Source organism: Canis aureus, chromosome 19 (genome assembly GCF_053574225.1).
Source record: "Canis aureus isolate CA01 chromosome 19, VMU_Caureus_v.1.0, whole genome shotgun sequence".
Taxonomy (NCBI): Eukaryota; Metazoa; Chordata; class Mammalia; order Carnivora; family Canidae; genus Canis; species Canis aureus.
In genome coordinates this window covers 34,151,340-34,175,930 of record NC_135629.1, presented here as the reverse complement: position 1 = coordinate 34,175,930, position 24,591 = coordinate 34,151,340, and the positions used below count along the sequence as shown (strand labels likewise).

Here is a 24,591-nt window from a genome sequence, read left to right as displayed (position 1 = left end):
GAGCACTGGGTATAGTATGTAAGTGATGAATCACTAAATTCTATACCTGGAAATAATATTGCACTGTATATTAACTAATTGTAATTTAAATAAAAGCTTGGAAGAAAAAAAAAGAAAGATATTTTTTGCATGTTTAAACTAATAACATTGTGACATGTACAAGATTCTCTACCATCTTTTACTTCCAGCCGATATGGCCCCTTCTGCTAATAGGGCCCAGATTTACACTTTCAAATAAACAACTAAAAATGTACAAAATTTTAAAAACAACCATTTTCAGATACTGGGCAATTCAGACAATAAGTGGTACAGGCCTTTGATCTCTGTGAAAGAGGAAACACACAAGGTGAGATCTATTATCCCTTTAGCTTTCTCCTGGGAGGTACATTCCAGCCTGTGGAACAGGAAAAGTGATTGAAAGCAGAGCAACACAATGTTGCTGAGTTGGTAAGATAGGAATCAGAGTCCAAGGAGAGAGATCACTAGAAGTTGCAAATTAGAAAGAAACTACCCAGAAAAAAGAAAAAAAGAATGCAGAAACTGACATAACAGTACTCTTGAATCTTTGCTAAATACTATGGTGTGCATGCATAGGCTAAAAAAAGAATGACTGGGGAGCTTTGAACTTGAGGATCTACAGAGCTACCAGAGTTCATGCAAGGCTGCGAATTATTCAAGTTCCCAATAGCCACAGTGGAGAGCCCTTGGTGATCACATGTGGCAGTTGGTAAAGTCCCCAGAAAAGTCACACTTTAGAAGTGGAGCTAAACTATCCATTGAGTAAAGGCTATTCTGCATGTGTGCTAACAAATCTTAAAATAATCTTTGAAAGGAACAATCTGAATTTAAGTAATTTAACTATGTAGCCAAAGGGATTGGTAACCTTTTTTCTACAGAGAGCTAGATAGTAAAAACTTTAGGCATTGTGGGCCATATACAATTTCTGCTGCATATTCTTTTTATTCTTTTTTAAAACAATTCTTTAAAATGTAAACATCATGAATATGCTCATGGCTGGACAAAAGCAAGTCATGGGCTGGATTTGTCCTGTAAGTATTGTTTGTTGACCCTTGACCTTGCAGGATAAAATTCAACAATCTTTAAAAGAAGATAACAAAATCCAAATTATCAACAATGTCTGGTATCCAAACAAACATTATTGGGCAGGCCAAGAAGAAAATATAATGTATAACCAAGAATAAAATCATTCAATAGAAAAAATCCAGAAATGATGAAATCAGCAGTCAAGGTTTAAAACAGTTGTTATGAGCAGCCCGGGTGGTTCAGCGGTTAAGCGCCGCCTTCAGCCCAGGGCCTGATCCTAGAGACCCAGGATCAAGTCCCATGTCAGGCTCCCTGCATGGAGCCTGCTTCTCCTTCTGCCTGTGTCTCTCTGCCTCTCTCTCTCTCTCTCTCTCTTTCTCTCCCTCTGTGTGTGTGTGTGTCTCTTGTGAATAAATAAATAAAATTAAATTTTAAAAAATAAAACAGTTGTTATAACCATGTTCAAGTATTTAAAAAATGAACAGAATGAAAGATAAATATAATATGTAAAAAAGAACTAAATGAACTAATAATGAAATATATAATAGCTGAAACAAAAAAAAATTTTAAGTTTTATTTATTTGAGAGACAGAGAGAGATAAAGAGCCTGTAGGTGTAAGCAGAGGGAAGGACAGAGGGAGAGGAAGAATCTCAAGCATACTCCCCACTGAGTGAGGAGTCCAATGTGGGGCTTGATCCCACGACCCTGAGACCATGGCCTGTGCCAAAACCAAGAGTCAGACTCCTAACTGACTGAGCTATCCAGGAGCCCCTGAAATAAATAGATTAATTGGATAGGAATAATAGCAGATTAGAGACTACAAAAGAAGAAATCAGTAGACTTAAAGATAGCAATAGAAACTATATAAACTGAAGCACAGTGATACAAAAAGATTTAAAAATAAATAACAGAGCACTTATCTAATGTATAATACCAAGCAGTCTAATATATATTTAATTGGAATTATAGGGTGGAGTGGCAAAAAATATTTGAAGAAGGGGCACCTGTGTGGCTCTGTTGATTAAGCCTCTGACTGTTGGTTCTGGCTCAGGTCATGATGTCAGGGTCGTGAGATAGAGCCCTGCCTCAGATTCCATGCTCAGCATGGAGTTGCCTTGAGATTCTCTCCCTCTCCCACTGCCCCTCCCCCCTCCTCTCAAATAAATAAATAAATAAAATCTTTTTAAAAAAGTATTTGAAGAACTAATGGCCAAAATTTTTCCCAAGCTCAGGAAAACTATAAACCTACAAATCCAAGGAGCAAAATGAACCCCCTGCTTTGAGCACCTACAATGAGGGTCAAAGAACCAAATAGCAATAACCTAAACCTGAAACAGTAAGTTTTTTAAAAATTTGGGTAGAGTTGACGCACAATGTTACATTAGCTTCAGGGGTACAACTTATATTTAGTAAGTTTATATATTACGCAGTGTTCACCACAAGTGTAGCTACCATCTGTCCCATTACGTCACCTTTACAATATCACTGACTGTATTTCTTATGTTGTGCCTTTAATTCCCGGGACTTATTCTTAAATGGCCAATTAGCTGCATTTCAAAATAGGATACATTTGTCTTTTACCTTATCAGGTCTTAAGCACCGAAGAATTATTATTTTCTGTAGTTCATTTAGTTTTTCATCCATTGGTACTGGAAATTTAGCATTGTGTGGCTCTTTACTGTCATAAATTTCCCGCCATTCGGTTATATGTTCACAAAAATGCTCTCTAATGGAAAAAAAAGCTTACTAGTTATTATTTCATTGGAATATAATTTAAAAAGAAATTGTTGAACAAGGAGCTTAAAATTTACCTATCCTTATACAATGTTGTCATCAAGTTTAAACAATTACCTGAGTTCTTTGAAGGCAGGAAATTCACTTGCACGACAAATTTCCTCCCAGCTTTTATCCTGTAGCCAAGTTGGATCAGGATTTTTTTCAGCACTCTTAAGACTTACTCCTCCAGTTAAAAGAAACATCAGTTCCTGGTATTCAATCTCTTTCTTTGCCCTGTAAAACCAAAATAAAGATTGCTGTAAATTGCTGATTTTAAAACTGAATGAAGTAAATTTCTGCTTCTATAGCCTTGATAAAATAATCAGAACTGAATTATTATCCTACTGCCATAAACAACTGGAAAACTAGATAAAGTGAATGAAACGACTGTTTTTGGAAATTATACAATAGCCAGTGTAAGAAGGGAGACAAGTAAGGTGATCCCTATGATTGCCTCAGCTATCCACCTGGAGGCACTTTCCAGACTACAAAACAGAGGGGTGATCAAAATCAGAACTTGATAGTATTGCTGAGTTGAATAAACAGAGGTCAGAATGAAGGAAGTCTGAGGAGGCAGAATTTGTGGGCAGAGTAGGAGGGAGGAGGGAGATGCATAGAAAAGAGGACCAGAAATCTGTGTATCGGTCCTCTTTATGGATACTTAATATCTAATACTTAATGCTAAGGCATATGGAAAAGGGTAAAATTATAGGAGACAAGGCAAAGAATATCGAGGGAGCTGTAAATTGAGCAGCTATCAGAGCTCACACGACTAGTTCTTGCCAACTACAGTTGAATTTTTGTTGAACATCGGAGGAATTCAGGAGCAATATCAGAGGGATCATGCCTTAGTAGCAAAGCTAACCTAGCTTCAGAAAAAAGTATATTCTAAAGCTACCAAAAGAAAGCTTAAAAACAAGCCTTGAAAACATCAAACTATTCCAGTAATTTAAGTACCTGCAGAAGTAAAGTCTAACGCTCTTTATATTTTTTAAAGAGTTTATTTATTTCTTTGAGAATGCGAGAGAGAGCATGAGCAGAGAGAGGGTCAGAGGCAGAGGGAGAAGCAGGCTCCCCACCAGCAGGGAGCCTGATGTGGGGCTCAATCCCAGAATCACCTGAACTGAAGATACACACTTAACCCACTGAGCCACCCAGGCACTCCATCTAATGTTCTTTAAAGGAATAAAAATAACCCCAGCATTTATCCATGTAAAATTCACAACATCCATAACCAGAAGAAAAAAAAATTCAGTCAATAAATATGTACAAATGATAGAGATAATACAACAAGAGGATAGGAATGTTAAAATTCCTGATTCACTGATTTCTTTCCAGATGTAGAGAAACTGAAATTATTCATTACCAGTAGATATACAGTATAAGAGATATTGAAGGAAATTTCAGGTAGATGGAAATTTGAATCAACACAAAAGCATAGAGCGCCAGAATCAGCACAAAAGAATAAAGAGTACCAGAAATGGTAACTATATAGGTAAACATATAAGACTTTTTTTCTTATTATTTAAGTCTTTTTAAAAGATTACTATTTAGAGAAAAAAAACAATGTGCTGTGTGATTTATAACATGTACAAGTGAAATGTATGACAAAACAGAAGCTAGAAGGAGAGAAATGGTAGTATATTGTTATAAGTTCTTACACTATATATATATATATAAAAGAATATAATTTTACCTGAAGATAGACTGTGATATGATAAAAGATATACTACAATCCAAGTAAATCACTAAAAGAATAAAACAAAAAATCATAGCTAGTAAGTCAACAAAGGAGATAGAATGGAATAATACACACTCAATTCAAAGAAAATGAGGAAATGGAACAATAAACAGACGTGCAAAGCAGAAAGCAAGTTGTAAGATGGTAGATTTAAACATAACTCTATATTCTCATTGAATGTAAATGGTCTAAACAATTTCATTAAAGGTAGCAATTATCAGATTGGATAAAACAAACAAGACCTAACTACATGTTGACTACAGAAATACAGCCTAAAGACACAAATAAAAGTATGGAAAAATATATACCATGTTAACACTATTCAAAAGAAAGCCAGGGTCCATAATAGCATCATAAAAAATAGATTTCAGAGCAAAGGATAGAGCAGGGTTTAAAATAAAAAAGGTCAAGTCAATTAATTAAGAGGTCATAACAGTCCTAAACACTTACACATCTAATAACAGAGCATCAAAACACAAACAGATATTGATAGAACTGTCAAGAGCAATCTCCATAGCTGAGAGATTTCAAATCTCTCTCAAAAATCAATTGAACAAGTACACAGAAAATCAATAAGGATATAGGGTATGGACAAGCTTGACCTACTGGGCATTTATGGAATATTCCATTCAAGAACAGCAAAATACACATTCTTTTCAATGGCATATAGAACATTTGCAGAGATAGACCACATTATAAGCCTTAAAGTGTCTCATTCATAAAATTTCTAGAAAGGATAAGTATGGAGGCAGAAAGTAGATCAGTGGTTGCTGGGGCTGGGAGTAGGAATAGGAGTTGACCAAGGAAGCACAAGGAAACTTTGAGATTATGGAAATGCTCTAAAATTGGATTTTGGTGATAGTTGCACAATTGTATAAAAATCACCTAACTGTATTCTTACCATCGGCAAATTACATAATACGCCAATTACCTAATAAAGCTGAAAAAAGGGCAGTTTTCCAGATAAACAAAAACTAAAGTTTATCACCACTAAACCGGCTTTACAAGAAATTTTAAAGAGACTTTTATGAGCTGAAAAGAGATGGCATTAATTAATAACAAAAAACATACAAAAGTAAAAATCTCACTGGAAAAGGTAAATAGTAAAGGGAGTAGATTTGATCACTTATAAAGCAAGTATGTTGGTTAAAAGACAAAAGTAATAAAATTAAAACTACAATAATTAAAAGATGCATAAAATAAAAATTTGTAAAATGTGACATTAAAAATATAAAACAAGGGGGTAGTAAAAATATAGTTGTGGAATGTGTTCAAATTTAGGCTGCTCTCATCTTAAATTATTATAAACACAGGATGCTATATATGAACCTCACAGTAACCACAAAGAAAAAAAATACCACAAAGAAAATGAGAAAGGAACTTAAACATAAAACCAAAGAAAGCCATTATACCACAAGAGAAGTGAGAAAAGGGCAGAAAGGAACAAAGACAACAGGCAGAAAACAATTACAAAGTGGCAATAAGTACATGCTTATCATTAATTACTTTAAATGTAAATAAACTTTCCAATCAAAAGACATAATGGCTAAGTGGATTAAAAAAAAGACTCATCTTTATGCTGTCTACAAGAGACTCAGTTTAGGAGTAAAGATACAGATAAGGAGATTCCTTGAGAAGTTTAAAATAGAGTTACCCTACAACCCAGCAATTGCACTACTGGGTATTTACCCCAAAGATACAGAGGTAGAGGTAGTGAAACAACAGGACACCTACACCCTAATATTCATAGCAGCAATGTCCACAAAAGCCAAACTGTGGGAGCAGCTGAGATGTCCTTCAACAGATGAACAGATAAAGATGTTGTTTGTATGTACACACACACACACACACACACACACACGCAATGGAATATTACTCAGCCATTAGAAAGGATGAATACCTACCATTTACATGGATGTGGATGAAACCAGAGGGTATTATGCTGGGTGAAATAAGTCAATTGGAGAAAGACAATTATCATATGGTTTCACCTATATGTGGAATATAAGAAATAGCTCAAGGGACCATAAGGGAAGGAGGGAAAACTGAATGGGGAAAAATCAGAGAGGGAGACAAATCATGAGAGACTCGTAACTCTGGGAAACAAACTGAGGGTTACTGAAGGAGAGGTGGGTGGGGGGATTGGGTAACTGGGTGATGGACATTGGGGAGCGCACAAGATGTGATGAGCACTGGGTGTTATACTATATGTTGGCAAATTGAATAAAAAAAAAAGGTAAAGATAAACACAGATTGAAAGTAAAGGGACAGGAAAAGACAGTCCATGCAAACAAATGAAAAGAAAGCTGATGTAGCTATACTCATATCAGACAAAACAGACTTTAAAATGAAGACTGTAATAAAAGACCAAGAAGGGAATTACAGAATGATAAAGGAATCAATCCAGCAAGAAGATTCAACATCTATCTATCTATCTATCTATCTATCTATCTATCTATCTATCTATATCCAGTGTATAGGAGCACCAAATATAGAAAGCAAATATTATTCTCCTAAAGGTAGAAACTGATAGCGATATAATAATAATAGGGTACTTTAACACCCCCACTTACATCAATGGATAAAGCAGTCAGGCAGAAAAGCATAAGGAAACACTGACCTTAAATGACACATTAGACCAAATAGACTTAGTAGCCATATATTTAAAATCCCAGCCAAAGGCAGAATACGCATTCTTTTCAAATGCACATGGAACATTCTCTAGGATAGATTACATGTTAGGCCACAAAACAAGTCTCAATAAATTCAAGAATATTGAGATTATATAAATATATATATTTTATATATTTATTATATATATTTAGTATATAGCTATATATAATATATGATTGTATTATATATTTTTATATATTTATATATTTTTTTAAAGATTTAAAAAAAGATTTTATTTATTCATTCATGAAAGACAGAGAGAGACAGAGACATAGGCAGAGGGAAAAGCAGACTCCATGCAGGGAGCCCGATGTGGGACTCGGTGCCAAAGGCAGACGCTCAACCACTGAGCCACCCAGGTGTCCCTATTTTTTAAAAATATTTATTTATTTATTTTAGAGAGAGAGAGAGAGAAAGAGCATGAAAGAGTAGGGGTAGGGAGAGGGAGAATCTCAAGCAGACTCCCCACTGAGCATGGAGCTTGATGTGGGGCTCAATCTCACAACCCTAAGATCATAACCTAAACTGAAACCAAGAGTCGGACACTCAACCAACTGAGCCATCCAGGTGCCCCAAGACTGAGATTACATTAAGCATCTTCTCTGCCTACAATGGTAATAAAACAAGAAATCAATAACAACAACAACAACAAAAAGACTGGAAAAACCACAAAAATGTGGAGATTAAGCAACAGGCTACTAAGCAACCAATGGATCATTAAGGAAATCGAAGAAATTAATATAGATAGAGACAAATGAAAACAGGAATATGACATATGAAAATCTATGGGGTGCAGTAAAAGTGGTTCTAAGAGGGAATATCACAGCAATATGAGCCTACCTCAAAAAACAATCTAAGTTTAAACCTAAAAGAACTAGAAGAAGAATAAATGAAGCCCAAAGTTAGTAGAAGGAAAAAAAATAACAAAGATCAGAGTGAAAATAAGTCAACCTGAGACCAAAAAATGTAAACAAAAAAGATCAGTGAAACTAAGAGGTAGTTCTTTGAAAATATAAACAAAATTGACAAACCTTTAGCTAGATTAGCCAAGAAAAGAAGAGGGCTCAAATAAATAAAATCAGAAATGCAAAAGAAGTTACAACTAACGTTACAATTACACTATAAATAATTATATGCCAATGAATTGGACAACCTAGAAGAAATGGATAAATTCTCAAAAATATACAATCTTCCAAGACAAATCACGAAGAAATAGAAAATTTGAATAGACCAATTGCTAGCAAAGAGATAGAATCAGTAATAAAAAAACTCTTAACAAACAAAAGCCCAGGCCCAGACAGCTTCGCTGGTGAACTCTACCAAACATTCAAAGACAGTATCTGTCCTTCTCACACTCTTCCTTCAAAAAAACTGAAGAGGAGAAAACACTTTCAAACGTATTTTATGAGAGTGGCATTACTTTAATACCAAAATCAGACAAGAATACCACACAAAAAAGAAAATTACAGGCCAATATCTTTAATGAACATAGAGGCAAAAATAACAAACATAGCAAACCAAATCCAACAATACATTAAAAGAATCATACACTATGATCAAGTAGGATTTATTCTAGAGATCCAAGGATGATTCAACATCCACAAATCAATCAAGGTGATACACCACATTAACAAAATTAAGGTAAAAATCATGATCATCTCAATAGATGCAGAAAAAAATCATCTAACAAAATTCAACATCCATTTATGAAAAAAACTCTCAATTAAGTGCATAGAGAGGGAACATACCTTAATATAATAATGTCTATATATGATAAACCCACGGCTAATATACTCAATGGTAAAAACTCAAAAGCTTTTCCTTTAAGATCAGAAATAAGACAGGATGCCCACTCTCCACACTTTTTTTCAACATAACACTGGAAGTTCCAGCAACAGAAATTAGGCAAGAAAGAGAAACAAAAGGCATTCAAAATGGAAAGAGAGAAGTAAAACTGTCACTATTTGCAAATACTTTCTATAGAAAATTCTAAAGGTTTTGTTGGAACTAAAAAAAAAAAAACTGTTAGACCTAATAAATACAGAATTGTAGAATATGAATGATATCATTCTAAAGAAATCAGTGGCATGTCTACACACTAATAAAGAACTATCAGGGAATTTAAGAAAACAATCTCATTTACAATTACATCAAAAGAATAAAATACCTAGGAATAGATTTAATCAAGGAGGTGAAAGACCTGTCCACTAAAAACTATAAGATACTGATGTAAGAAACTGAAGACACAAATAAATAGAAAAATACTCTGTGCTCATGGATTGGAAAAACCATATCATTAACATGTTCATACCACCCAAAGCAAGCAACAGATATAATTCCAATAAAAATTCCAACAATATTTTTCACAGAACTATAATAACTAATTCAAAAATTTGTATAGAATCACAAAAGATCCTGAATAGCCAAAGTTATCGTGAGAAAGGACAACAAAGCTGAAGGTATCCTGCTCCCTGACCTCAAACTATATTACAGAACTATAGTAATCAAAATAGTGTAGTACTGGCATTAAGGACAGACCCATAAATCAATAGAATAGAACTGAGAGCCCAGAAATGTATATACAGAGCTCAGAAATAAATATACCCACACACAGTATATACAGACAATTAATATATGACAAAGGGGGAAGAACACACAATGGAGAAAGGACAGTTTCTTCAATAAATGGTGCTGGGAAAACTGGACAGCCACATGCAAAAGAATGAAACTAGACCACTATCTTATACTACTATTTCACAGAAATTAATTAAAAATGGATTGAAGACTTTAATGTAATACCTGATACCATAAAATTCCTAGAAGAAAACATAGGTTGTAAGCTTCGACATCAATCTTAGCCCTATTTTTGTGGCTATGACTCCAAAGGCAAGGGAAACAAAAACAAAAATAAACAAATGGGACTATATAAAACTAGAAAGTTTCTGTAAAGTGAAAGAAACCATCATCAAAATGAAAAGACAACTCAGTGAATGGAAGATGATATTTATAATAAATCAAATATCTGACAAGGAATTAACACCCAAAATATACAAAGAATTCACACAATTTAACAAGAAGCAAACAACTTGATTTAAAAATGGGCCTAGGATTTGAGTGGACATTTTTCCAAAGAAGTACAGATGGCCAACAGGCACGTGAAACAATGTCCAGCATCACTTATTAGGGGTGCCTGTGTGTCTCAGTTGGTTAGACATCTAACTCTTGATTTTGGCACAGGTTATGATCTCAGGGTCCTGGGATCAAGTCCTGCATCAGGTTCTGCACTCAGTGTGGGGTCTGCTTGAGATTTTTTCTTTCTCTCCCTCTGCCCCTCCCCTGCTCATGCTCTCTCTCTTTCTCTCTCTAAAATAAACAGATAAAATCTTTTTTAAAATCTCAATTAGGGGAATGCAAAATGCAAATCAAAACCACAATAAGATATCACCTCACACTAGTTAGAATGGCCATAATAAAAAAGACAAAAAAGTATTTAAGAGGATGTGGAAAAAAGGGAACTCCTGCACCCTGTTGGTGGAATATAAATTGGTGGGCACTATGGAAAATAGTATAGAGATTCCTCAAAAAGTTAAGAATAGAATACAATACAACCCAGCTATTTCACTTTTGGTATTTATCTGAAAAATATGAAAACACTCATTTGAAATGATACATGCACCTCAATGTTTATGGGGGGATTATTTACAATAGCCAAGATATGGAAACAACCTAAATGTCAGTCTCAGACATATAAGGAATGATATCTTGTCATTTGTGACAACATGGATGGAACTTGAGGGTATTATATTAAGTAAAATAAGTCAGAAGGAGAAACATAAAAAACAGTACAATTTCACTCATATGTGGAATATAAAAATAAACTAATAAGCAAAACGAAACAAACTCAGAGATACAAAGAATAGATTGGTGATTATCAGAGGGAAGGGAGTTTTTTGTATGGGGGAAGGGGGTCAAATGTATGGTGATGGATGGTAACGAGATTTTTGGAAATAATCACTTGGCAATGAATGCAGATGTTGAATTATAATATACATCTAAAACTTATATAATGTTACATACCGATTTTAACTTGTAAAGAATGAGAAACACACACACAAAAATGAGAAACACAAAACAACAATGGCAATGAATAGAAAACGATAACACATATGGTAGATATTAATCCATCTACATCAATAATCAATTTAAATGTAAATGGTTTCATTACATCAATGAAAAGACATAGCCTGTCAGAGTGGATGCAAAAATAAGATCTAACTATATGTTGTCTACAAAAAAAAAAAAAAAAACATTTTAGAATACTACTCAGCCATGAAAAAAACGAAAATTTGCCATTTGCAATGAACGTGGATGGAACTAGAGGGTATTATGCTAAGCAAAATAAGTCAATCAGAGAAAAACAATTATATGATCTCACTCATGTGGAATTTTTTAAAAAGATTTTATTTATTTATTCATGAGAGACAGAGAGGGAGAGAGAGAAGCAGAGACACAGGCAGAAGGAGAAGCAGGCTCCATGCAGGTATAAAAAAGAATCAAGTGGCGGGGGATGGAGGGGAGCCAGGCTAAAGCCGGGTGGAGAGCCTGGGGACAGGAAAGCCCCACCCCGGAGAAGCAGGAACTTTAAAAATCCGCACCGGATTCTTCCCCACGGAAAGGCGCTCAGCAGGGAAGCCGGGCCGAAGCGCAGGAGGGGCAGCGGGGCCTCCAGTCTCCCGGGGTCCCCAGTAGAGGAGGTGCGCCCCGGGGAGCGCGCCCACCCCGCGGGCCCAGCGCGGTAAAGGGCTGGAGCGCCGGGCGGGGCCTGGGGAGCAGCTCAGGTGGGGGCTCCGCGCGGAGGGGGCTGCGCCCTGCTGCCTTAGGGAGCCGCTGGCCCGCGAGTGTGATTCCAGCAGCAGAGGCCCCGGAGCCCAGGGCACCGGGGGACACAGCCCAGGATCCTGCGCTCCCCCCGGGACAGGCAGAGGCCGGGAGCGCACAGGACAGCGAGGATGCTCCTGCCGCTGGGCGCCCTGCGGGCTGTGCAGGTCAGCGCCCCCCGCCCCCGGAGCATCCAGGCCAGTGCGGATTGGGAGACTGAGGTAGTTACTGGGGGAGCTGACTCCAGGACTGGAGGCCTGCCTGCCGCCAGTGTGGTTGTTCCTCCTGGTGTCACCCTGTGCCTGGGAGAGGCGGGCCGCCAGGGAACAGGGGCCTCACAGGATAAACAGCTCCCACTGAGCCGTGCACCTGGCAGGGGGCTGCGCAGCTCCCCCAGGCTCACACACCTGAGAATCATCACAGCAGGCCCTCCCTCCCCCAGAAGACCAGCTGGAAGGACAGGGGAAGAGCAAGTTCTTGACGGAGCAGTGCTGGGAAGCTCCAGGGGAAGTCGAGGGATTTACAGTACATAGAACTAGAGGGTACCCCTCCTATTGTTTTTTCTTCCTTTTTCCAGTACAACCCATTTTTATACCAGACTGTAAATTTCCATTTTTTTCTCTTTTCCCACCTTAACTACAATATTTTACCACCTCTTCATTTTTAAGATTCTTTATTTTTGACTTTCATACTTCTGCAATTACAGGTCTAGATATATTTTCCACTTCTAGATACCCTACAACATACTCAATTTTGGGAGATATACAAGATATGTTTTTTGTTTGTATGTTTTGTGTTTTTTGTTTGCCTCATTTTGTTCTACAATGGTGGAAGTTAATACCTTCTAAAAATGACCAGTATGCACCCAGAATCAAGTGATACACCGTGCTGGTTCGTTCTGTGAGATTCCTCATTCCCATTCTGCACCCCTCTATGTTTTTGTGGTCAATGTTAGGGCTTTCTACAAGTATTTCTGGTTTATATAAATCTGGGACTGAGCATCTTCTAACATACAGAACTTAATATACTCAAAACCAAGAGGATCACCCTCTAGAACCCCTCAGACTACATTCTCCTTCTACTACAACTTCATCACCATCCACTACAATTTCATCACCACCACCATCTCCCAGCCCCCCCCCCTTTTCTTTTTCTCTTCTTCTTTGGGATTCTTGGCCTTTTATTTTTTTTACTACTTTTTTTAAACTTTGTTTTTCATTTTAGTGGTCCTTTTGTTTTATTTTGTTCTGATCTTTGTTTTCAATTTCTGGCCTCTGACCTCATCAGAATCATCTAGGGTGTAATTTGCTTAGGTCACGGTTGATATTCTTGACTCAGCCCACTCATACAGCCAATCTGCACTGAGCAAAATGACTCGAAAGAAGAACTCACTGCAAAAGAAAGAATCTACTCTCTGCCACAGAGTTACAGAATTTGGATTACAATTCAATGATAGAAAGCCAATTCAGAAGCACAATTAGAAAGCTACTGGTAGCTCTGGAAAAAAAGCATAAAGGAATCAAGAGACTTCATGACTGCAGAATTTAGATCTAATCAGGCCAAAATTAAAAATCAATTAAATGAGGTGTAATCCAAACTGGAGGCCCTAATGATGAGGGTTAAAGAGGTAGAAGAAAGAGTGAGTGACATGGAAGACAAGTTGATGGCAAGGAAGGAAGCTGAGGAAAAAAGAGAAAAACAATTAAAAGACCATGGGGAAAGGTTAAGGGAAATAAAAGCCTCAGAAGAAAAAAAAATCTACCTATTATTGGGGTTCCAGAGAGGGCCAGAGGGCCAGAAAGCATATTTGAACAAATCATAGCTGAGAACTTCCCTAATTTGGTGAGGGAAACAGGCATTCAGATCCAGGAGATAGAGAGGTCCCTCCCAAAATCAATAAAAACCGTTCAATACCTTGACATTTAATAGTGAAACTTGCAAATTCCAAAGATAGGGAAAATCCTTAAAGCAACAAGAGACAAGATTTCCCTAACTTTAATGGAGAAAAAGAATAGATTAACAGCAGATCTTTCCACAGAGACCTGGCAGGCCAGACAGGGCTGGCAGGATATATTCAGGGTACTAAATGAGAAGAACATGCAGCCAAGAATACTATATCCAGCAAGGCTCTCATTCAGAATAGGAGAGATAAAGAGCTTCCAAGATAGGCAGAAACAGAAAGAATATGTGACCACCAAACCAGCTCTGCAAGAAATATTAAGGGGGAACCTATAAAAGAAAGAGGAAGCCCAAAGAAATAATCCACAAAAACAGGGACTAAATAGGTATTACGATGACACTAAATTCATATCTTTCAATAGTAACTCTGAACATGAATGGGCTTAATGAGCCCATCAAAAGACCCAGGGTTTCAGACTGGATAAAAAAGCAAAATCCATCTATTTGCTGTCTACAAGAGACTCATTTTAGACCTAAGGACACCTACAACCTGAAAATGAAAAGTTGGAGAACCATTTACCATTCAAATGGTCCTAAAAAGAAAGCTGGGGTAGCAATCCTCATATCAGATAAATTAAAGTTTATCCCAGACTGTAGTAAGAGATGAAGAGGGATGCTATATCATATTTAAAGGGACTCTCCAACAAGAAGACCTAACAATTATGAATATTTATAACCCTAGTGTGGGAGCTGCCAAGTATATCAATTAATAACAAAAGTAAAGACATACTTAGATAATAATACACTAATAGTAGGAGACTTCAACACGGCACTTTCTGCAAATGACATATCTTCTAAGCACACATCACCAAAGAAACAAGAGCTTTAAATGATACACTGGACCAGATGGATTTCACAGATTTATACAGAACTTTGCATCCGAGTGCAACCGAATACACATTTTTCTCAAGTGCACATGGAAATTTCTCCAGAATAGACCACATCCCGAGTCACAAATCACAACTGATACCAAAAGATTGGGATCGTCCCCTGCATATTTTCAGACCATAATGCTTTGAAACTTGAACCCAATCACAAGAAGAAATTTGGAAGAAACTCAAACATGTGGAGGTTAAAGAGCATCCTACTAAAAGATGAAAGGGTCAATCAGGAAATTAGAGAAGAATTAAAATGATTCATGGAAACTAAAGAACATGAAGATACAACCTTTCAAAATCTTTGGCATACAGCAAAAGCAGTCCTAAGAGGGAAATACATCACAATACAAGATCCCTCAAAAAATTGGAAAAAACTCAAATACAGAAGCTAACCTCGCACCTAAAGGAACTGGAGAAAAAAACAGCACATAAACCTACACCAAGCAGAAGAAGAGAGTTAATAAAGATTCGAGCAGAATTCAATGAAATAGAGACCAGAAGAACTGTAGAACAGATCAACAAAACGAGGAGTTGGTTCTTTGAAATAATTAATAAGATAGACAAAACATTAGCCAGCTTTATTAAAAAGAAAGGTAAAAGACCCAAATTAATAAAATCATGAGTGAAAAAGGAACGATCACAACCAACACCAAGGAAATACAAACGATTTTAAAAACATATTATGAGCAGCTATATGCCAATAAATTAGGCAATCTAGAAGAAATGGGCGCATTTCTGGAAAACCACAAAATACCAAAATGGGAACAGGAAGAAATAGAAAACTTGAACAGGCCAATAACCAGGGAGGAAATTGAAGCAGTCCTCAAAAAACTCCCACGACACAAAAGTCCAGGGCCAGGGCAGCCCAGGTGGCTCAGTGGTTTAGCACTGCCTTCGGTCTGGGTCATGATCCCAGAGACCCAGGATCGAGTCTCATGTCAGGCTCCCTGCATGGAGCCTGTTTCTCCCTCTGCGTGTGTCTCTGACTCTCTCTCTGTGTCTCTATGAGTAAATAAATAAATAAAATCTAAAAAAAAAAAAAAAGTCCAGGGCCAGATGGCTTCCCAGGGGAATTCTATCAAACATCTAAAGAAGAAATAATACCTATTCTATTAAAGCTGTTTTAAAAGATAGAAAGGGATGGAATACTTCCAAACTCATTTTATGAGGCCAGCATTACCTTAATTCCAAAACCAAAGACTCCACCAAAAAGGAGAATTATAGACCAATATCTCTGATGAACACAGATGCAAAAATTCTCAACAAGATACTATCTAATAGGATCCAACAGTACATTGAGATTATTCACAATGACCAAGTGGGATTTATCCCCAGTATGCAAGGTTGGTTCAACACTCATAAAACAATCATCGTGATAGATCATATCAACAAGAGAAAAAACAAGAACCATATGATCTTCTCAATAGATGCAGAGAAATCATTTGACAAAATACAGCATCCATTCCTGATCAAAACTCTTCAGAGTATAGGGATAGAGGGAATATTCCTCAGCATCTTAAAAGCCATCTATGAAAAGCCCACAGCAAATATCATTCTCAATGGAGAAACACTGAAAGCTTTTCCTCTAAGATCAGAAACATGACAGGGATGTCTACTATCACCACTGCTATTCAAAATAGTACTAGAAGTCCTAGCCTCAGCAATCAGACAACAAAAAGAAATAAAAGGCATTCAAATTGGTAAAGAAGTCAAACTCTCCCTCTTTGCAGATGACGTGATACTGTACGTAGAAAACCCAAAAGACTCCATCCCAAGATTGCTAGAACTCATACAGCAATCCAGCAATGTATCAGGATATAAAATCAATGCACAGAAATCAGTGGCATTTCTACACACTAACAATGAGACTGAAGAAAGAAAAATTAAGAAATCAATCCCATTTACAATTGCACCCAAAAGCATAAGATACCTAGGAATAAACCTAACCAAAGAGGTAAAGGATCTAAACCCTAAAAACTACAGAACACTTCTGAAAGAAACTGAGGAAGACACAAAGAGATGGAAAAATATTCTATGCTCATGGATTAGAAGAATTAATATTGTGAAAATGTCAATGCTACCCAGGGCAATTTACACATTTAATGCAATCCCTATCAAAATGCCATGGACTTTCTTCAGAGAGTTGGAACAAATAATATTAAGATTTGTATGGAATCAGAAAAGACCCCGAATAGCCAGGGGAATATTGAAAAAGAAAACCATATCTGGGGGCATCACAATACCAGATTTCAAGTTGTACTACAAAGCTATGAGCATCAATACAGTGTGGTACTGGCACAAAAACAGACACATAGATCAATGGAACAGAATAGAGAACCCAGAAATGGGCCCTCAACTCTATGGTCAACTAATATTCGACAAGGCAGGAAAAAGGACAGTCTCTTCAATAAATGGTGCTGGGAAAATTGGACATCCACATGCAGAAGAAAGAAACTAGACCATTCTCTTACACCACGCACAAAGATAAACTCAAAACGGATGAAAGGTCTAAATGTGAGACAAGAATCCATGAAAATCCTAGAGAAGAACACAGGCAACACCCTTTTTGAACTTGGCCATAGTAACTTCTTGCAAGATACATCTATGAAGGCAAGAGAAACAAAAGCAAAAATGAACTATTGGGACTTGATCAACATAAAAAGCTTCTGCACAGCAAAAGAAACAGTCAACAAAACTCAAAGACAGCCTACAGAATGGGAGAAGATATTTGCAAATGACATATCAGATAAAGGGCTAGTTTCCAAGATCTATAAAGAACTTATTAAACTCAACAGCAAAGAAATAAACAGTCCAATCATGAAATGGGCAAAAGACATGAACAGAAATTTCACCAAAGAAGACATACACATGGCCAAAAAGCCCATGAGAAAATGCTCTGCATCACTTGCCATCAGGGAAATACAAATCAAACCCACAATGAGATACCACCTCACACCAGTGAGAATGGTGAAAATTAACAAGGCAGGAAACCACAAATGTTGGAGAGGATGTGGAGAAAGGGGAACACTCTTGCACTGTGGGTGGGAATGTGAACTGGTACAGCCACTCTGGAAAAACAGTGTGGAGCTTCCTCCAAGAGTTAAAAATAGAGCTACTCTACAACCCAGCAATTGCACTGCTGGGGATTTACCCAAAGATACAGATGCAGAGAAATGGCAGGACACCTGCACCCCAATGTTTATAGCAGCAATGTCCACAATAGCCAAACTGTGGAAGGAGCCTTGATGTCCATTGGAAGATGAATGGATAAAGAAGCTGTGGTCTATATATACAATGGAATGTCACTCAGCCATCAGAAACGATGAATACCCACCATTTGCTTCGATGTGGATAGAACTGGAGGGTATTATACTAAGTGAAGTAAGTCAGTCAGAGAAGGACAAGCATTATATGGTTTCATTCTTTTGGGGAATATAAAAAATAGTGAAATGGATTAAAGGGGAAAGGAGAGAAAATGAGTGGGAAATATAGAGGGTGACAGAACATGAGAGACTCCTAACTCTGGGAAATGAACAAGGGGTAATGGAAGGGGAGGTGGGTGGTGGGATGGGGTGACTGGATGATGGGCACTGAAAGGGGCACTTGACGGAATGAGCACTGTATGTTATACTATATGTTGGCAAATCAAACTCCAATAAAAAATATACAAAAAAAAAAGAAACTGAAATCTGGTTCTTTGAAAAGATCAATAAAATGATTAACCTCTAGCCAGGATAACTAAGGAAATAAATATACAAATTACAAATATCAGAAATGAAAGAAGGGCCATCACTATTAATTCCTTTGACATTAAAAAGATAAAAAACAATATTATGAATGCTATGTCCTCAGATCTGATAACCTAGCTGAAATGGATCAATTCATTGGAAGATATAATCTGCCCAAATTTACACAAGGGGAAACAGGTAATCTGAATAGACTTTGTGTTATTGTACTTATGCTGCCTTAACAAAATATAACAGGAAGGGATGCCTGGGTGGCTCAGTGGTTGAGCATCTGCCTTCAGCTCAGGTCATGATCCCGGGATCCTAAGATCGAGTCCCGCATTGGGCTCCCCATGGGGAGCCAGCTTTTCCCTCTATGTCTCTGCCTCTCTCTCTCTCTCTCTGTGTCTCTCATGAATAAACAAACAAACAAACAAACAAATAAAATCTTTAAAAAAACAACAATAGGCTCAGTTGAATAAATAATGCTAATTTATTTTCTCAGAGTTCTGGAAGATAGAAGTTTGGATCAAAGTTCTGGCTGATTTGGGTTTTTGATGAGCCCTCTTTTCCTGGCTTGTAGACGGCCAACTTCTCACTGTATTGTCACATGACCTTTCTTCTATGTGCATATGGAGAGAGAGAGTACTCTGCTAGCTCTCTCTTTTTTTAAGGTCATTAATTCTATCAGATGAAGAACATACTTTTATGACCTTATTTAACCTGGTTACTTCCTTAGAGGCCTCATCTCTAAATACAGTCACACTGGAAGTTAGCATATCAACATATGAATTTGGGGCAGATACAACTATGCAGTCCATAACTATATCTATTAAAAAATTGAGTCAATAATTATTAGCCTTCCAAAACAGAAAGCACCACACTAAGATGGGTTTTTGGAGAATTCTACCAAACTTATAAGAAGAAATTCTACCAATTCCTTACAGTCTCTTCCAGAAAATAGCAGAAGAAATACTTCTCTAATTATTCTACAAATCCAGTGTTACCCTAATACCAAAACTAGACAGTAGATAGTATAAGAAAACTACAGACCAATATCTCTCAAGAACATGGATACAAAAATTCTTAACAAAATATTAGCAAATTGAATCAAACAATGTATAAAAAGATAAACACACCAAAACAGTGATATTTAACTCAGGTGTGTAAGGCTGTTTCAACATTCAAAAATCAATTAATGTTATCTATCACATCAAGCAACTAAAGAAGAAAAAGCACATCTATCAGTAGATGCAGAAAAGGCATTTGACAAAATCCAATACCCTTTCATGATCAAAATTCTAAGCAAAACAAGTATAGAGGGAAACATCCTCAACTTGATAAAGAACATTCCCAAAAAGCCTATGGTCAACATCATACTTCAATATGAGAAAGTAGAAACTTTCCCACTAAGACCAAGAACAAAACAAGAATGTCCCTTTTCACCACTTGTCAACTAAAAATCCTGGCTAGTGTAATAAGAAATAAAAAACATATAGATTAGAAAGAAAAAAATTAAATTGCCTTTGTTTGCAAATGACATATTTGTCTATGTAGAAAATCTAAAAATATAAAAGAATTGACAAAAAAATCCTAGAACTAAGAAACCAATTATAGCAAGGTTGCAGGATGCAACATCAACATCCAAAAAGTCAGTTGCTTTCCTGTATAGCAATGACAAGTGGAATTTGAAGTTAAAAACAGGATACAATTTGCACTGGCACCCAAAAAAGTGAAATACTTAGGTATAAATCTCACAAATCATGTACAAGATCTATATGAGAAAAACTACAAAAATGTGATGAAATAACTCAAAGAATTAAATAAATGAAGAGACATTCATGAAGAGGAACAATCGATATTGTCAGGGTGTCAGTTCTTCCCAATCTGATCTATAGATTTACTGCAATCTCACTCAAGATTGCAGCAAGTTATTTTGTGTATAATTGACAGACTGATTCTAATGTTTATATGGAAGGTCAAGAGACCAAGAATAGGCAACAATTGTTTTGGAGAACACAACACATATTCAACACATATTGAAGGAGAATACAACTGGAAAACTGAGATTACTGGACTTCAAGACAATGTATTGGTAAAAAAAAAAAATAGGCAAATACGTCAATAGAATAGAATTTTGTGGATATCAACAAACTGATTTTCTATAAAGTTCAATTTATATGAAGATTCAAAAGACCCAGAATAGCCAACATAATGTTTAAGAACAAAGTCAAGGACTGAACTACCCTTCTAACAAGATTTACTGTAAATCTAAGTCAATACTACAAAAGAACAAATACAGATCAGTGATACAGAATAAAGAGTCCAGAAATACACCCATATAAATATAGCTACCCGATCTTTGACAAAGAAGCAAGGGCCATATAGTGAACAGTCTTTTTAACAAATGGTGCTAGAACAACTGGATATCCCCATGCAAAAAAAAAAAAAAAAGAATCTAGATACTCTTCACAAAAATTAACTCAAAATGGATCAGGAACCTAAACGTAAAAGGCAAAATCATAAAATTCCTAGATTACACAGGAGAAAATCTAGGTGATCTTAGGTATGTCAATGTTTTTTATTTTTTATTTTTTTGTCAGTGATTTTTTAGATACAACACCATGAGCCATGAAAGAATTGATAAGTTGGACTTCATTAAAATTTAAAATTTCTGCTCTGCCAAAGACACTGTCAAAAGAATGAGAAGGCACACCACAAACTGGGAGAAAATATTTGTAAAAGGCCTGTTGAAAGACTGTCACCCAAAACAACAATAAAAAAATGAACAATTAAACTGATTCAAAAGTAGCCAAAAGACCCAACAGATGCATCACTGAAGAAAATATAAAGATGGCAAATTAGCAAAGGAAAAATTCTAAACATCATGTGTCATTAGCAAATTGCAAATTAAAATCAGGTAACACTACACATCTATTAGAATGGTCAAAACCCAGAACACTGACAAGACCAAATGTTGGCAAGGATGTGGAACAAGAGGAACTCTTACTCTTTGCTAGTGGAATGCAAAATTGTTATAGCTACTTCAGAAGACAGGATTTTTACAAAATTAAACATACTCTTGCCATATGATCAGCAATCACACTCTCTAGTATTTAAGCAAAGAGTTGAAAACTTATGTACATACAAAAACCTATATGCAAATGTTTACAACAGTTTTATTCATAAAGTTCAAAACTTGGAAGCAACCAGAATGTCTTTCAGTAGGTGAATAAACTGTGGTACATCCAGAGAATGGAATATTTAGTACTAAAAAGAAGTGAGCTATCAAGCCATGAAAAAAACATGGAAAGACTTTAAGTGCATATTATTAAGTGAAAAAACCAATTTGAAAAGGCTCTATTTCTTGTTTTTTTTGTTTTGTTTTGTTTTGTTTTGTTTTTAAGTAACCTCTACATCTAACATGGGGCTTGAACTCATGACCCCGAGATCAAGAGTCACATAGTTGGTAGTTACATAGATTTTTGCTTTTTAAGAGTCCATTAAAGTGTATGTGAATATTTGGTGGACTTTTATGTGTAACCCAAATTTTAAAAATCTAATAAACATCAAAACACCAATACTACTGTAGAGAAATGTATAGGTAAGATCATGATTTAAGCAGAGCAAAAACATCCTTTTGTGAGAAGCCATCCTCATCAAATAGTTTTCCCAGCCAAGTTTTTTAAAACAAATAAAAGAAAAAAAGCAAGTAACTTACAGAAGAAGATTGGCACATAACAAAAAAGAAAACAGCAGCTTGTCCTTCTCAAATAGTGATCGGCATATATTACAATATAAGTTGTATGTGAAGTGGTCATTTAAGTACCGTAGGCGCTTTTCCAAAATTTTGGATTTGTTACTGAAAGGTTGAAAAACAAGCAAATATGTTGAGTCAAACAAAGCTAACAAAAAATAAGTACCATATGAATTAACATGTAAGTATCCATTGTTAATTATGAAAACACACACACACACACACACACACGAGTGCATATAAAACTGGTGAAATCTGGGGGCGCCTGGGCAATGAAGTTGGTTAAGCATCCAACTCTTGGTTTTGGCTAAGGTCCTGATCTCAGGTGGTAGGATAAAGCCCCGCAGTGGCTCTGTGCTCAGCCATGGAGTCTGCTTGAGTTTCTGTCCCCCTCTCCACCTTCTCAAAGAAATAAATAAAATCTTTAAAAAAGAAAAAAAAAAAAAAAACTCTGGTGAAATCTGAATAAGCTCTGTGAATTTCCCGGCTTTGATATGGTACTATGGTAACGCAAAATGTTACCACTGGAGAAACCAAGTGAAGAATACATGGAACTTCCCTGTATAGTTTTATGTGTATGCAACTCCTGGTAAATTTATGTAAAGAAACACAGTATAATTCTATAAGAAAATGAAATAGGGTTTACACCATGTCTCTATTTTCAAAATTCTACACTTCTTTTTTTTTAATTTTTATTTATTTATGATAGTCTCACAGAGAGAGAGAGAGAGAGAGAGAGGCAGAGACACAGGCAGAGGGAGAAGCAGGCTCCATGCACCAGGAGCCCAACGTGGGATTCGATCCCTGGTCTCCAGGATCGCGCCCTGGGCCAAAGGCAGGCGCCAAACCGCTGCACCACCCAGGGATCCCTACACTTCTTATTGCATTCCAAAATGACTGAAAACAATCAGTTAATTAAAAGATACCTATATTGAATCCTTATTAGTGTGAGATTTATGTTGGGCAGGGAACTGTAAGAGATAAAGAAATGTTTTTGTTCCAAAGAAACATCAAATCTAGATCAATATGTATATATTTTTAAAAAATATGTGAAAAGTCAGAAAATATATGGACAAAAGGTTAATTCTGGGTATGATTTTGGCTGATATTTTCCTTCTTTTAAACATACTCTTGTATGTTTAAAATTTTGCAATAATCATGTATTACTTTCTTTTTTTTAGTTCAAAAAATTTTCAGTAATACTTAAAGGAATGTAAGATGATGCACCCATTCTGGGAAAGTTTGGCAGCAACTTTTAAAAAAACAAACAAGCAAGTACCACATGACCTAGTAATTGTACTTCTGGGCATTTATCCCCAAAATGAAAACTTATGTTCACACAAATACCTGTACATGCATGTTTATAGCAATTTTATTTATAATAGCTAAAAACTGGAAGTAACCAGATTTGCTGTAGTATATCAATATCATGAAATATTTCTTAGCAATTAAAAGGAACAATATACTGACACACACAACGATCTGAATGAATCCCCAGAGAATTAAGAATTGAGATTAAGGGATCCCTGGGTGGCGCAGCGGTTTGGCGCCTGCCTTTGGCCCAGGGCGCGATCCTGGAGACCCGGGATCGAATCCCACATCAGGCTCCCGGTGCATGGAGCCTGCTTCTCCCTCTGCCTGTGTCTCTGCCCCTCTCTCTCTCTCTGTGACTATCATAAATAAATAAAAATTAAAAAAAAAAAAAAAAAAAAAAAAAAAAAAAAGAATTGAGATTAAAAAAGACAATCCTGGGCAACCTGGGTGGCTCAGCAGTTTAGCACCACCTTCAGCCCAGGATGTGATTCTGAAGAGCCAGGATCGAGCCCCATGTCAGGCTCCCTGCATGGAGCCTGCTTCTCCCTCTGCCTCTCTCTCTCTGTTTCTCATGAATAAATAAATAAAATATTTTTTAAAAAGCCAATCCTTAAAAGTTATGTGCCATATATGGGGCACCTGGGGGCTCAGTCAGTTAAGGGTCCAACTCTTGATTGTAGCTCAGGTCACAATCTCAGGATCAAGCCCCCACACAGGACTCTCCAATGAAGGAGGAGTCTGCTTAAGATTCTTTCCCTTTATCACCCCCTCCCTGCTCATGCTCACTCACTCTTTCTCTAAACTAAATCGTTTTTTAAAAAGTTATGTGCTATATATGATTGCAT

The 24,591-nt window shown here is 36.6% G+C and overlaps 1 protein-coding gene across 5 annotated transcripts in view; it reads right to left on the bottom strand.

The window, feature by feature from the left end:
• Positions 1-24,591, bottom strand: part of DNAH12 (dynein axonemal heavy chain 12) — a 203,626-nt gene that overhangs the window by 26,568 nt on the left and 152,467 nt on the right. For 4 of the 5 annotated variants that reach the window (XR_013357830.1, XR_013357829.1, XM_077858421.1 and 1 more), the window contains exons 60-62: positions 22,397-22,537; positions 2,897-3,055; positions 2,627-2,771 (exon numbers count right to left, since the gene is read on the bottom strand). Coding sequence is in view for 3 of the 5 variants with exons in the window: in XM_077858421.1 (XP_077714547.1) it covers positions 2,627-2,771; positions 2,897-3,055; positions 22,397-22,537 (445 nt within the window). In the remaining 2 variants the exon portion in view is untranslated. The remainder of the gene's footprint in view (positions 1-2,626; positions 2,772-2,896; positions 3,056-22,396; positions 22,538-24,591) is intronic. The other variant, XM_077858420.1, reaches the window with a different exon arrangement.